The 15,913-nt window shown below is 35.4% G+C and overlaps 1 protein-coding gene across 1 annotated transcript in view; it reads right to left on the bottom strand.

Moving 5' to 3' along the window:
* The window catches only part of Pgi (glucose-6-phosphate isomerase), a 251,466-nt gene that overhangs the window by 80,372 nt on the left and 155,181 nt on the right, over positions 1 to 15,913 (bottom strand). Inside the window, exons 9-10 of the mRNA XM_090381526.1 lie at positions 10,346 to 10,406; positions 2,564 to 2,643 (exon numbers count right to left, since the gene is read on the bottom strand). Coding sequence (XP_090237652.1) covers positions 2,564 to 2,643; positions 10,346 to 10,406 — 141 coding nt within the window. The remainder of the gene's footprint in view (positions 1 to 2,563; positions 2,644 to 10,345; positions 10,407 to 15,913) is intronic.

Below are 15,913 nucleotides of genomic sequence, written 5' to 3'. Positions count from 1 at the left end.
GGGGCATGGGCATGCCCCACTGACACCTATTGGAGTCGCCTTCCCTATTGACTCCATATTTCTGTCTCTCCCCCCCAGTCTTCAGTCTCCCTCCCCTACTCTATCTGTACACAAGCGATTGCCCTACACGTCCAAATTTAATCATGTCCAAATTACTGTTTGCCAATAGTTTCGGCCTTTCAAATCCTAGCGCTCTTAACCCCCCCCCCCCACGCGAAAGATCAAATCTTTTTTTTTTTTTTTTAGGTCCTAGCCACTGAAATCCCAGGAAATTAGGTGGCAGGACCTGCCAGAGTAATTAATTATAATGCTGATATACCTGGCCTGCCTCCACGGGGCTGAGTGTGGACAACGTTGGGCCTCAGCAGGGGTCCAGCGGCTAAATGGCCAGAAGAACAACGGTACATAGCACTATACATATACAATATCCACACACTTTTAAATCTCTGGCCTTTCCAGTGAACTGGCACACCTACAATGAAAGGAACGCGGAGATGGGGGAAACCCCTGGTGCCGCTTGACACTAAATACACTCTACACTCTCTCATTAACAAGCAATTTTCGTCTTCCTCTCAACAGCACTCCTGTGGAGTGCTGTTGAGAGGATGATTTCTGTTCATTGCACCATTCTCGATACACCCTTGAAACTGTGGTGTGTAGGAGAACAAAAGTTCAGGAGAACTGCCGTTTCAGAGATGCTTTGTCCAGCACGTCATGCACTTACTACCATGCCATGTTCAAAGTCTGTTAGATCACTCCTTTTCTCCATTCTTGCTATGGTTTGTACACTTAACTGATACTAGAAAGGTTGTTCTGCTGCATTTATATCCACAACTGTGGTCGCAAATGGTTTGTGAGACAAACCATTTGTGTCCACAGCAGGGGTGTATCTAATAAAGTGGGAGCACAGTGTAGATCACAATTAATAAAATTTATTTCTATTAATAATTTTAAGCTGCAGTTAAAAGTAGACAAGACCTCACTTGGCAGACATGCTTCATGAAACTATCACGTTGTTAATCAGTTTGCCTCGTCTGCAATGTTTTCTCAATGGAGTTGACTGTGCAAGAATTATTGGATTTAATTATAATTTAAGCACATTCCTCAAAAAAAAAAAAAAAAAAAAAAAAAAACAACCCCTCCTTGTATAATATGACTACTGAAAATCTAGTGAATTCCAAAATCAAGTCTTATGGTTGCTGGATCTCGGGAATTTGACTGTATATGGCATTGCCTTATGTTTTTAATTTGGGAAACATAAAACTACGAATAAACTTCAATATTTGAATTTTATATAAATAATTATCCGGTGCACAGGCAGAATTGTAACAAAAGTGCCTACATTCTTATTATTAGAATTCCATTTTCAATTCTAATAAATTCAAACTTCCGGAAATCTAGTAATATATAAAACTTCAGCTCATGCTGCAGCCTGTTCTCTACATATAAGATATGAGGTTATCTTATGTGGCTGCTTACAATTAAGAGTCAGCAAAGGAAGACTCTCAACAGAAATTTCCAAACAAATTTTCATTATATGTCTATGCTTCTACTAAGATATCTTGAAAGTTAATTTTATAAAATTGCACTTGACAGTATTGATAATCCTTGTTGACAGTGCTTACACAAAATAAACAAACCTCAATTCCAAAAAATTTATTTTAGGTGGCATTTTTACATCATCATTTGGGAGAAGGAGAATATTATCATAATTATAACTTATTGTTTTTCTCATTTATAAAAGCTACTTTCTTCAATAAATAAAGCTAATGAAAATTCAAAGCACAGTAAATTCCCATTACAAAATTGTAGTGTTTTAACAAAAATTTAACTATAGCAAAAATATTTCCAGGTTTCAAATATCTCCTGACTCCCCTTATTAAAAAATGTTTTGTAAACCTTTTTTGAGCAAAATAGTTCTAACAAAAAATTCAGTATAAAAAAATTATTTTCAAGGTTCGCAAATGCCTAAAAGTTATTGGCTTATGTATGTGAAAATTAAGAATGATACTACAAATGAACTTCATATTAAAAATATGACTATGGAAGGATGTGACCGAAAGTTTAAAAAGATGCAGCAAAATAATTCAGTTTCGCATCTCTATTAAGTGTTCCACAATTTTATACATTGTACGAGCACCCTTCCAACACCTCTCACCAAAAAAACCCACCTACCTACTTACATTGTGTGTGAAAAAAAAGAGTTAAATATTAAAAACAAAAATTTACATATGTGTAAAGTAAGTATAAGTTACATTTTATGTGATACAGTATGCTTCAAAACAGTGATCTCTGAACAAATATTTTTTATGTCTGTAGTACGCATTTTGCCAGTTTATTTACTAATACTAATTTTAAAGTCAGTATTTAAGTAGGGCAGAAACTGTTACTTCTATATATTATAAAAGTGCAGCAGAATTTATTTGAACAAATAATGATTCTTCTGAAATAATTTTGGCAATATTCATTATAACAAAATTTCAATACAACAAAATGATTCATGCGCTCCTGAGAAGTTCACTATAATGGTATTTTGTATTTTACTATAGATTTATTTACTTACATTTTTATCCAGAGGTGCTTGTGTAAAGTGTTTATCCATGAAATGGGCTCCTGATAGTAATTCTTCAAAGTTATTCATTCCTAAGTGATAAGATACAGGAATGCCAATTATGAATTGCTATGGATGCAGAAATATCTTACAGTATAAGCATTTTAAGAGATAGTCGAAAGATGAGTTAAAATAAAATTGAAACCAATTTACTGTATTTTTTATTATAGAAAATACAAGTAATGATCTTTTGTAATAAGTTTTGTTTACTGTAATGGTATCATCAACTGCAAGAATGCAATGTGGGATAATATTATAACAAACATGATACTTCACTGTTTCATAGAAAATAGATTTATTTTTGATGCCAGAACAAAAGAACTCTATGGTAAGGTTTTCACAATTCAGAGGGCCTTGGAATAAATGCCAGAAGAACTCTTTCTTCTGGCATTTATCACTCACTATGTTCACATGCTCACAGCATTTTTCTCCATATAGTGAAACGACAATTTGGAGAAGAAAGTGAATGTGTAACAATCAACTCAAGGCTTTCCACATACATTACCCTCCAAATAGTATCTGGATCCCCATTTCATAGTCCATGGACCTCCTCATATAAACAAGTGACTCAGATTGATATATAAAGGAGGTGTAGAAGCCACAAGTTAAGGGTGCTCTCATCATAGGCAGGTAGAGCCAAGCCAAGTGATTTCAAGAGAAGTTTTATTGTTGAATGTCACACACTGCTTGCTTATCAATTTGTACAACTGTTGACAACCTAAACCATCCAAAGTTGACTATCATCAGCGATGTTATGATAATCAACTTTGGATGGAAACACAACTGTACTACCATCCAGCAGTACACATGGGAACTCATTCGACATGACCAAAGAACACTCTGAAGGGTAGCATGATAATCTTTTCAGACATCCCTGCAAAAAATTAATCAGGAGATTAAGGCTTGTTGAAATCTGCCTGAAACACTACATATGGAGTTTACAGTTATCCTCATCAAAGATTGAGAATTAAGATGCTATCAAAAGAGTGAACACTTGCTGTTTTTAAACATACAAGGTGAATGGTACAAGAAAGGCAACACATATTCAGATTTTATAAAATATGGTGCTCCAGCCAGGGAATTAATAACTCTGGAAATGGGTAGCTGTATGGAAAAAGTAAAAACATAAGTGATAACTTTTATAAAAGTTATCACTTATGTTTCACTTTTTCAATAAAAACACCCATTTCTAATAAGTGAAAGCAAATGGGGAAAAATGTACTTCAGTTATTTATATCACTGGTATTTTATATGTAAACGCATTAACAAAATACTATATAATATTGGTGTAGATACACCATAGTTTACCCATAAATTTAAACTACGTATGTAGAAGTAAAAGGCATCATTTTAATTGTATCTCATATTGTGGCTGCCTTCACAATGAGAAACCAGGTATTGCACTACTTTGAATAAGTAACGCTTCTCTGGTAGAGAAGACTACTGTTATTTATTCTCAGTGGATATCACCACCCAGATGGCCCCATTTCAAAGCCCTTGGCCTATCATCGATGGATGAGCAAGTACCCCTTAAATACATTAACAAAATACATATATTAATCATAAACATTTTACATCATTTTGAAGATACAAAAATAATCTCAAAAAAACTAATCAAAGTAATTAATTCTGAATCAGTCATTGTTTAAACTTACACACAGTATTAAAAAAAAAAAAAAGATTGAGAGCGTTACTCCAAAAAATCCTCACTTGAAAACACCACTGCATTTAACCCTGTCATGCGATAGTAATTTTATGCAAAATACAAAGAAAATAAATACATTGACAACCTTTAAATTATTTTCAATGAATTGGAAATTCTGCAAAAAATTAATTAAAAACTGTTCAAATATACAATTCCCCTATCACAGATTTTTGAACCACTCATTGCTACAAAGTTAGTGGAATACAGATAAGGATTTCACTGCATGTTTAAACAATTTCAGTGTAAGATGAATTATAAAAATAAATCACTATCATTTAAAAAATATACATCTTAAGGCCACAGTGGCCGTATGTGTTTCAAGTGTGCACATGCAGTGCAGCAGCACAACCATTAAAGTAAAATATGGCAGAATGTGCTGGTCCTACAGGAACTAGTAGTTGTTGCTGACTCTATTGTCAGGGAAACGGGGAACATGCTATGTAAATAGAATATAGGTGGAACAGGACCAAGGTATGTCTGCCAGGGGAAAAGGTTGATGATGTTGTAGAGCGGATATCATCTTTTAAGGGCACAAAAGGGGATATTATTGTACACTTGGGCACTAATGATATTAAGAGAAGGAGACCAGCAGAATTACTTAACAAGTACAGGTCACTGTTGAAAAAAAGCTGAGAATTAGGGTTGAATTTGAAAGTGTCTGCAATTCTGACCAGACACAATAGGAGGGAGTATATGATGAGAGCCTTGTCGATCAATTCGGCCCCGGAAAGATTCTGCAAGGCTCAAGGGGTAGAATTTTTTTCGGCTTGGTCTGTACTTGTTAACAGGAGAGACTGCTTCTACAGGGATGGGATACGCTTAAATAGAAGGGGTGCAAGGATATTTGCTGATGCTATCAAGGCAGTGTTAGAAGGGTCGGAAAACTGCTAGCTTGGGGGAATACAAGGACTAATAGATTAACAGTAGCCACTGGCAGAGGTGAAATTCTTGCACTGCTTCTACTGGAATGAGCAGCAGTCTGGAAAACAAGATGCAGGTTATTTCAGAGACTGCTGGGAGTCACTGCAGTACAAGTAAACACATGGATTGTGTTAGGGTAGCTAAGAATAGGAACAGGTGCATGTATACTTGCATGTACACAAATGCTAGGAGTTTGGTAAATAAATTTGATGAATTTGAGGTATTGCTCAAAACATCAAAGGCACATATTGTTGGGATATCAGAGACGTGGTGTCACACAGATATAAGGAATGCAGAACTGGAATTTGGGGAGTACAATGTGTACAGGAATGATAGACAGGATAGGAAGGGAGGAGGGGTTATGCTATTAGTTAAGAAACGCATAAAATCCAAGGAAATGAAGCCAGTAGACATCGCTGGACAGTACAGTGTCAAGTCAGTTTGGTGTGACATAAGCATTGGGGGATTTTAATTTTCCAGATATTGACTGGAATTTGTGGGTTGGTCACTCACACACTAGCAAGGCTTTTGTGGATTTATTGGATGATGTTACCAACAGCAAATTCAAAATGGGAAGCATTCAAAGAATTAATCTTGGAAGCTACTAGGCTTTACATACCAACTAAGAAATATTGTGCAAGGTTTAGTCCTAAATGGATGTCAGATGAACTAATGTGACATATGGCAGAGAAAAAAAATGCATGGGATACATATAAATTAATGGGTGACATGGAAGCTTATGATAGATATAAGCTGGTCTGTAACCAAGTCACAAAGGAGATTAGGCAGGCAAAGGCAGATTATAAGAAATCCTTGGCAAAGGATGCAAAGAAAAACAACAAAGAGTTCTTTACCTATGTAAACTCAGAAGGAAAGGGATGAATCAGATTGGTCCACTGGATATTGATGGTTCAACTGTTGATGATCCTGCTCAGGTAGCCAACAAACTAAATGAGTATTTTGCATCTACATTCACCCTGAGGAGTTACTCAGGGAGGGGAATGCCAGAGGTGAGTTAAAATCTGGCAGTGAGCCAGATGATTTTGTAATAACTGAGAGGAAAGTGGAGGAGAAATTGTTGAAGATAAACATAAAAAAGGCACCCGGGGTGGATGGGATCTATCCAGTTACATTAAAGGAGGCAGCAAAGGAAGTAAGCAAACCCTTAGCCATAATTATGAGAGCTTCTTTGGACTCAGGGGAGGTGTACAAGTAATTATAGACCTGTTAGTTTAACTTCTGTTCCAGGAAAATTAATGGAGGCAGTAGTTAAAGAAGCACTTCAGGATCATCTAGACAAGACTTCAGTTATAGCTCGGACACAGCATGGTTTTGTTAAGGGAAAGTCTTGCTGACCAATTTGATTTGATACTATGATGTGGTCACAAAGGAACTGGATGCAGGGAATAACTTTGATATCATATATTTGGATCTTAGAAAGACTTTTTATAATATTGTACATGGAAGACTGCTGAACAAATTGGAGCAGTGTGGCAATGGAGGCAAATTGCTGCTATGGATAAAGGAATGGTTGAGTGGGAGAAGATAGAGAGTAGTAATCAATGGACACTGCTCATCGTGGAGTATTGTTATTAGTGGAGTCCCTCAGGGTTCAGTGTTGGGTCCATTGTTGTTTTCTGTATTTATAAATGATATTGATGATGGTATATCAAGCTTAATGTCCAAGTTTGCAGATAATACGAAAGTTGGCAGGGATGTTAAGGACACTAATGACAGTACACTTCTGCAACAGGATCTAGAAAAGTTGAGCAGATAGGCTGAGAGGTGGCAAATGAAGTTTAACATTGACAAATGTAAAGTACTACCTATTGGAAGCAGTAACCCCAGAGTAACGTATCAACTCTGTGGTACTACACTGACAGTGGTAGAGAACGAAAAGGACCTGGGGGTAATTGTGCAGGCAGATATGAAGTTTTCTGAGAAGTGCAGATGGTCTGCAAGAGTAGCTCATAGTGTCTTGTCAATGACATACAAGAATTTTTCTAGCAAGGATAAGGTGATTATCCCCTTGTATAAGGCAATGGTCAGGCCACACCTTGAGTACTGTATACAGGTCTGGAGGCCTCATTTTAAGAAGGATGTAGAGCTCAGGGAGGGGAATGCCAGAGGTGAGTTAAAATCACCTCTGGCATTAGTTAAAATCATCATGGAGTACAGAGAAGGGCAACAAAATTAGTAAATGGAACAAAGGGTTGCGCTTAAGAAGAAAGGTTTAAATTTTGCAAATTACGGTGTCTGTAGACTAGGCACCTGCGAGGTGATCTGATAGAGGTGTATAAAGCCTTGAATGGTTTGAGCATGCTCAATGCTGATGAGATTCTTCCTTTTGCTCAGAATAATCACCTGTGAGGGCAATAATAATTTCAAATTGAAGAAAGACAGATGTAGGACAGATGTGCAGAAGTTTGCCTTTAGCCAGCAGGTAGTTGGTTGGTGGAACAGACTTCCATCCTTTGTTGGGGAAGTTGATAGCCTAAATAAATTTAAGGCTGAGCTGGACAGGTATTTGGAATGAATGGAGGGGTGAAATGGGAGTGGTTTTTTTTTTTGGCTAATGCTGCATAAGCTTGCTTTCTTGCATCATATGCCTTTACTAATGCTAATGGTACCCACAACCACAAAATGGGGTGGTAAATTTAATTCAATTTACAAAACTAATATATTAATTTTAAAAGATTAGTAAAAAAAATATATGTAAGTTAATATTTAATTAAAAAGTTAATTCATAAATCTTGAGGTACTTAAATAAAATCTTTAACTTGTAAATTAATAAAAACAATTTATGGCATTTCAAGAAAAACAATTGTCAAAGCATTATATATAGTAATTAAAACACTGTTGAACAAGGTCCTATTGGAAAAAGTGCTGTTCCACAATGAGCTTACATCTAAAGAATACTTGCATTTATATTTGTTGGTCACTGCTCTCATTATCTTAAGTTATCTTTCAAATTTTTTACTGGACTTTTTGCATTTTTTTCATTTAGAGGCTTAATTTACCTTGGCCCAACAAAAACACTTGTTTTACTTCTCTTAAGGTGATATCTTGGATTATATTGAGTAGAGGCTGGACCTGCTTAAGTATTCTAATGCATGCTGGATACTCCACAATATTTAAAAGAGCATATGACATTCTTGGATTTGGAGAATTCGATTCCTTGGCTTCAAAAACATGGTTGTTTCTGGTTCTGGATTGTTATGTTCAAATGATGTGGAACTTTAGACTTAGGAAGTTATGGCTCTCACTTCAAAAGAGAAATGCTATTTTGGACTACACAGCACATAGGCAATAGTGGAAAGAATGTGTGTTTGCTGAGTACAAGTGTAATATTTTGTCTGCAGTAGGTTGCAGTGTATGAAGAATAAGCAGTGTTGAGTTTAAGAAAAAGTTTTTCTTCTTGGCACATGTGTAATTTGCTTGGAAATGTTTTTTTGGTAAACAAATTTTTTTATCTTTTGTGAAATTGAAATTGCAGGAACAATCAGTGATTAACACTGATTGTTCTTGCACTAACAGTTAACACTGAAGAGTATCAGCCAGATTAGTTTACAGAGAGAACAGCTGGTTATGTTACTTTGGTTTTTTTTTTAGGAGCATTAGCAACTAAGGCCATATTGCTCCGGTGCAGTGGTCATTCCCTGACCTTTCCGCATCCTCCATATTTGTTGGTGACGGGCTCGAACCCCGGTCTAATCAAGAAGCATGTGCTACGCACTGCTGCTCCTTCCCACCTGGCTACGGAGGCGCCTACAGCTGGTTATATACAACAAGCTGTGTCTATTTGTCTGGTTACACAGTATCACCAGAATAGGTAAAACTGCTATACATTTGAAAATCTGATCAGAATAGCTGTTTCAAAGTTTAATCGCTTCTTATCTAGCAGTCTTGTCCTATTGCATTGAAACTCCTCTCCCATCATATTGTAATACTGATCCTGTTTTTCACCACACTTTATCAGAAACTATTTAATCATTCATGCAACAAAATCATTCCTGCACATACAGTTGCATTCCACTTTCCATTTTGAGAAACCTTGCCCTGCTCAATCAGCTTCAACTTCTCGAATATCCACTACGAATTCCTTAAATGCCGATCTCCAGGTAATTCTCCAGTGGGGCAAAGACAACTTAGTTGATTTCAATCCTTCTCAAACAGTCTTCTCTTATATCTCACAAAAAGGTTTCTTCTGCTCCTATGTTTACCTTTGGTGACACTGATTTCTAGGCAAGTTGATATATCTCTTTTGGGGATTACCCTGACTTCTAATCTATCTTGGCACAAGCACATTACAAATATTGCTTTCTCTGCATCTAAAAAACTTTGTTTTCTCTTTTGCTCTCGGCATTACTTTTCTTCCAAACAGCTGTTCACTTTGTACAAATCACAAATCTGCCCTACCATGGAATACTGTTCCCACATCTGGAGCGGTGCCCCAAAACCTCTCTCAGGCTTCTAGATTCCATTCAGAAGAGGGCAGTTAGGTTAATTAATGACTCATCTCTAAAGGAGTCTCTCCACTGTGTCTCATAGACGTTCTGTTTCTGGTCATGCCTTTTCTACAGATACTTCCATGGGCACTGTTCTTCTGAATTGACTTCCATAATTCCTGCTCTCTCTTTCAAAACAATCCGAACACGTGCCACCACCAGCCAACATCCACTTACTGTCCAACTTCAAACTCACAGAACCAACTTTTCATCTTCCTCGTTTATTCATTCAGCTGCAGTTTTTCTGGAACAACCTTCCTTCATATGTATTTCCTGAAAATTAGTCTACAGAAGTTAAAGTCTAATGTCCACAAATATCTTCTCAACCTCCAAACCACAGCACGGTACTATAGGTTCTAATACCTCTCATGGTTGGGGTTTTCATAAAAAAAAATAAAAAAGTTAGAGTCTGAACTTTCAGGAAACATCTTTACATTGTACATTTTTTATAATAAAACTCAAAATGTTGCTTGACTAGTGAAAATTCATCAGGTTTATATAAAATGCATTTATTGAAATGCCATAGAACTGAAAAAGAAGAAATTATCATCTAGTCAAAACAGACAGAGAATATTTATCTAGATATACTGTTTTACTTACCAATATGCAAAGCAATGGAAAGACCAATGGCTGACCACAGAGAATATCTTCCACCAACCCACTATATATAATTAAGTCACAATCAGTACCTCATTGATAGGGTAGTTGTCATTTCTTTAGACCAGAAATTATTATAACATTTAAACAAATAACAAAAACCATTACTAATAAATGAAATAGATTTTTAATCAATATTTGAAGGCATCTAATAAAGGCAAATAATTTTTTGGTTGAAACTTCTTTGAGTATATTGTATTTCACCTAAGATATGGGATAAGTGCTATTCCTGTTTGAAACTTCTTAATTTTGAAGTAACTAAATAAAAAGGTATAGATTATCAAGATCATAGATTAACAAGGTATTCATAGACTTATGAAAAGAAAACACTAAGCTATGTAAAACAAGCAGTCTTTTTAAACTAATACATACAAAAGCAGTAGTCATTGTGATGGTTTCTGGGCTCCTCTCTCTCTCTCTCTCTCTCTCTCTCTCTCTCTCTCTCCCCCCCCCCTATCTCTCCCCCTCTCCATATTCCAGTATGTCAATAACACACACTTATGACAACAAAACAATCCATCTAATGTTGACCTGCAAAAGGCTTGACATAGTCAAGTGGTCAGGAGCACGAGTGCGGCAGTACACTCTCTTTGAGTGGACCACAGTTCAAGCCCGTGACTGCTAAATACGATTAACATTTGTATCGATGATTTATTGTAAACTCCACTGACCTGGCAGTTGTGCAAGAGTATAAATAAGAACTATCACAGCAGAAATAAAGTTCCTATAACTTGTCTTGATCACCCATAAACATTCCAAAATAGACTTCATATGCACTGTACAACTTGGTGTCCCTAATGATGATGTGGAGTTATGGAGGCTGCCATAGCTGAGTGGTCATGCATGAGGGTGCTTAAGTGCACATGCTTCGAGTGACCAAGGGTCAAGGCTGTGACTGCTACATACAGTGTGACTGCTAAATACTCTCTCTCTCTCTCTCTCTCTCTCTCTCTCTCTCTCTCTCTCTCTCTCTCTCTCTCTCTCTCTCTCTCTCTCTCTTTCTCTTTCCCCTTTCTGAACTCCTCTGATGGTGTGGTCGTCCCAGAGTATAAACAAAAAAGATATTTTTAATCCATGGCATTGTTTATGTACAACAAAGATTATTATGTTATGTTTCACCTGTTTCAGACATAGATAATATCCATAAAAATAGCAGAACAAACCTTGATAACTTCCACCTTCATTTGGTAGCCACAACAAACTGTAAAGAAAAATATTAACGACTAATAGAAGATCTTATGTATATCACAGTCTAATGTGCAGCACTTGTGTAATCACTATAAATGTTTCAAAAATATAAATCCTTATTTGCTGCCAAAATATTGATGGAGGAAATAAATGATGCCATTTAATTCAACATATAAAATACACATAAGAAACAATTTTACAAAGAGTAAACTTTTTTGTTACATATAGTTTTATTGTCACTAAAGGTTGACTACCTCATTTTCTGATTCTTTTAACATGAGGATAGATTCCATTGACCCCTAGTATTTTGTTTACATTTAGCTCTAACAATTTCTCTTCCAGCTTCCTTTCAGTTATCATAAAATCATTTAATTCCCAATTGTTATTAGATAAATGTCTGCTAATTACATCTCTAAAAGCTTTTTCATGTGTGAATGTACATGCAAAATAGTTATTCAAATTTGTCAGCAATATCTACAAAATAACCAACAGTGATACCATTACAAGGTTAAAATCTAGCTCAACAATCACATGCCAGGGTAAAAAATAAAACCAAAAGCAAGTCCATCAGTGTAGACTCACCCAATCTGGGATGAGTGGTGGCCGCCACTCATCCCAGATTGGGTGAGTAAGTTGAACAACAACAATACAATGACTGGTAAAAAAAAATCAGGATACAGGAAGTGTTCACAATCGGAAATGTGTGGTGTCAGACTGCTTTTTTTTTTTTTTACAGGTGGTATGCTCCGCATCATTGAAAAAATCTAGTGCAATCACTGACAAACTTTAAGGTCTTTAGGTAGACTCTCACAACAAAATATTTCAGGGAGACTCTTATCTGTGACAAATGCTCACTGAGCAACAAAACATTTAAAATAATAGTACTGATTTCAAGCAGTACAAAAGCTGTAACAACTGCAATAATTCAATACTGTGTGCATCATTTATGCACAAAATATCTATTCATCTATGGTTCATTTATTGTGTCAGCAATTTATTTATTTTTTTTACCAATGAAACATGGTTCCACTTGAACCAGTGCTAAAAAAACCCAAACTACATGGAGTGCAAAAAAAAAAAAAAAAAAACCCCAAATGTAATGCACAAAAATCATTTGCATTTAATGAAGAATGGTATACGGTAGTACAGGTGACCCCCACTCAACGCTGATAATTTGTTCTGGAAAAACAGAGTGCTAAGTGAATCCTTGCTAAGTGAGCGCCGCATTCCCATAAGGTAACATGTATTTGTGAGTTGCAGTCGGTGGCATAGGATATTTCCTAATCGATAATAAATGGTAGTGAAAAGATGCACAAATGTAGGTCAAAATATTTGTACATACAAAATATTCTGCATTACATATGTATATAATTATGTGGTAACTACTTATGTATCAAAATTAAACTTAAAATTCCAATTAAAATTATGAATTTAATTGATGAATTTAATAATGAAAAATGTGTCGATTATGGGTTGTACTTTGGCCCTCTTCCTGGTAAACCAAAAGGGTTTTTAATTTTAAATCCCCGCAGTGTTACTACCCAACAATAAAGTCAACCGATCCTTTGCTGCTTTGAAACCTGGCATATTTTTTTCTTCTTTCAGTACGAAACTTCTTTTAGGCATTTGTTTCCAAAAAAGTCCTGCTTCATCTATGTTAAAAATTTGTTGAGAAGTATAACACATAATACCCCTCTTCAATAATTTTAACAAGTTCTTTTTTGAAAGTTTCGACTCCTTGATCCGCACTTGCAGCTTCTCCATGGATTTTAAATCTATTCAACCAGCCCTTACTAGTTTTAAATGGTTCACATTTTTTTTTTTTTTTATAAAATTTAACTTAACTGAATTCTGCATTGGATATCATCTTCAATAAAATTAGTTAAAGTCTCTCCATTTCAATCCTAATAGCTGGCCTAGCCCTAGTTGCTTGCAGTGGAACAGCTGTCTTTCCTGCTGCTAAAATTAATTCTTTTATTTTTTATAATTGTTCTTACAGTTAAACTTGCCAGTCCTAAATTACGGCACACATCTACTTGTCGTTGACCGGAATCGATTTGCTTCAAAACGACTAATTTAATTTTCAAATTCAGTCTTTTTCTTACATTTGTAGTCTTTGTACTGCGTCCAGACATTGTTGCCTTTTCATTCTTATCCGCCATTATTAACTCTTCGAAAATGTAACTGTGTTGGTTGCATTAATTATTATACAATATTCGAGTAAACTGTCCATTATGCACGATGTCTAATGCTGTACTGAGCGATGACTAGACTCTGGATAAATACATATAACGCAAATATTACAAGCAATATACTTGATAATTTTTTAAAATGTTGTCTCGGAACTACGTAACAAATCACTGTACTGCAATTACTGCAATTAAATTAGTGTGCGAGAAAATTTCACTGAGAGTGGGAAAATTTCTCAAGTCGGCGTGGGAAATGTTTTAATGCTGTTTTGCTATTCATTTTCAAGCAATCTACTCCATCAAATGAAACAATTTTGTTAAATATGCCAAAAATGCAATCTGTAAAGGAGCGTTATAGTCAGATACGGGTTATAATATAAGAACAGCGTTATAGTGAATCAGCATAAAGCGAACAGTATTATAATGAGGGCCTGCTGTATAACAAAGACAAACTGTGAGACCACTGTATTTTGAGCAGACATCACAGAATGGTGAAGGGTATTAAAATATTCTGGGCCAATTTATCTCTCTGGCAGAAGAAAATTAACATGACTGCTGGTTTCAACATTTATGGGGCAACAGTCCATGCTGTAAACACAACTATTTTACTGCAAGTTTTTTTGATGACTTTGCTCATGGCCATCACAATCTCCATACCTGAAAAGTCTTTTTTTCAAGGAAAAAGTTTATTCAACGACCCACAAAGCCTGAAAAAACAAACAGTGAACAGATTGGTGCCAATATCTGCCAGAGAAAAACTTTGCAAAGTTGCAGGAAACAGTGAAGAGTTTGTATGCATGCACAAGCAAGGAGCTGGAGCAAATTTTCAAAGCTACTAAGTAGACCTTTGTGTTTCCTAAAAATTGATTTTTGTTATCCATTTAAAATTAAAATTGTTATCCATTTAAAGTTTAAAATTAATAGTTCAGTTATTATTTGTGTTTATCTGATACAATAGGCATAGTTGTTTCATACTAGGCCTTTAAAATTGCTTAAACCAAAGTCAAAGTGGGAGAAAATTCTACTACCATTGTTCTTTGTACCAATATAAGAACAATATAAATGCTCTTTAGTATTCTTCTATGTAAAGGTTAAAGAAGAGCTGGAGAAATTATTAGCAATTATTATTAGGTAGAATGTTAATATTATAAATGTTTTTATTAATTCTGTAAACTATAAATTAATAATATAAACATGATTTTATAATATAATTGTATCACAGAGTACATAATGTAAATCAAAACAGCACAGTACATATTGACATCGCATAATCTGGGAGCAGTGTAGTTATTATCACTTGTATCTTAGTTTTATGTGGTATTTTTATATTAAAATTACAGTGAAATCAAACTAGCAGCAAAGCAAGAAGCTCAACGTACCAGGAATACTTTGGCTTGGAGGAGAAATGCTGACAACGGTTCTCTTACAAATCAGGGCTTTATACAGTGTTCTGCTTGTCACTTGCCTGCCATGTTGTCTGTGGAAGGATATGATAGAACCAAGGGGATGTCTTTGTGTGTTTTTAATGCAAATAGCATGAGGAGATTAAGTACAAATTCAGCATTCTGATGGACCTATATGAAGGTTTGAAGAACAGGGCTAATATCCACAAAGAAACTAAAATGAGGAACTGATCAAGCACTCAGCTGCCTACCTTAATTTCAGAACCTACACTCATGCATTGGACAACAAAACAGTATCTTCAAAGGCATAGTGTACTAGTTCCATGAGAAGTAGCTATTATTGGGGACATTATTATCGGGTAAAAAGATCAGATTGAATAGGACCATCATGGCAGAACGTCTGCCAAGAGCAAAAGTTAATGATGTTACAGAGCAGCTATCTTTTAAGGGCACAAAAGATATTGTATATGTTGGTACTAATGATATTAAGAATAAATCTGAGGATTTAATTAATAAATACAATAAAACCTTGTTAATTCGAAGTTCAAGGGACCAAAATATGTCCATTTAAATTTATACGGGTTTGAAATATCAGTACAAGATCAGAACATATTGGTAAAATTTTTTAATAAGGTAACTCTTATTAACACTGTACAAAATTTTTGTAATTCTCATTTAAAATATTAATAATTTAGTTTAATTATGGCAGCCATTCACGAACAAACACATAA

The sequence above is a fragment of the Mastigoproctus giganteus genome, chromosome 9, assembly GCF_048544385.1.
Source record: "Mastigoproctus giganteus isolate SK-2022 chromosome 9, ASM4854438v1, whole genome shotgun sequence".
In the NCBI taxonomy this organism is placed as follows: domain Eukaryota; kingdom Metazoa; phylum Arthropoda; class Arachnida; order Uropygi; family Thelyphonidae; genus Mastigoproctus; species Mastigoproctus giganteus.
Note: the sequence above shows the minus strand (reverse complement) of the source record. Positions and strands in the feature narration are given on the sequence as shown.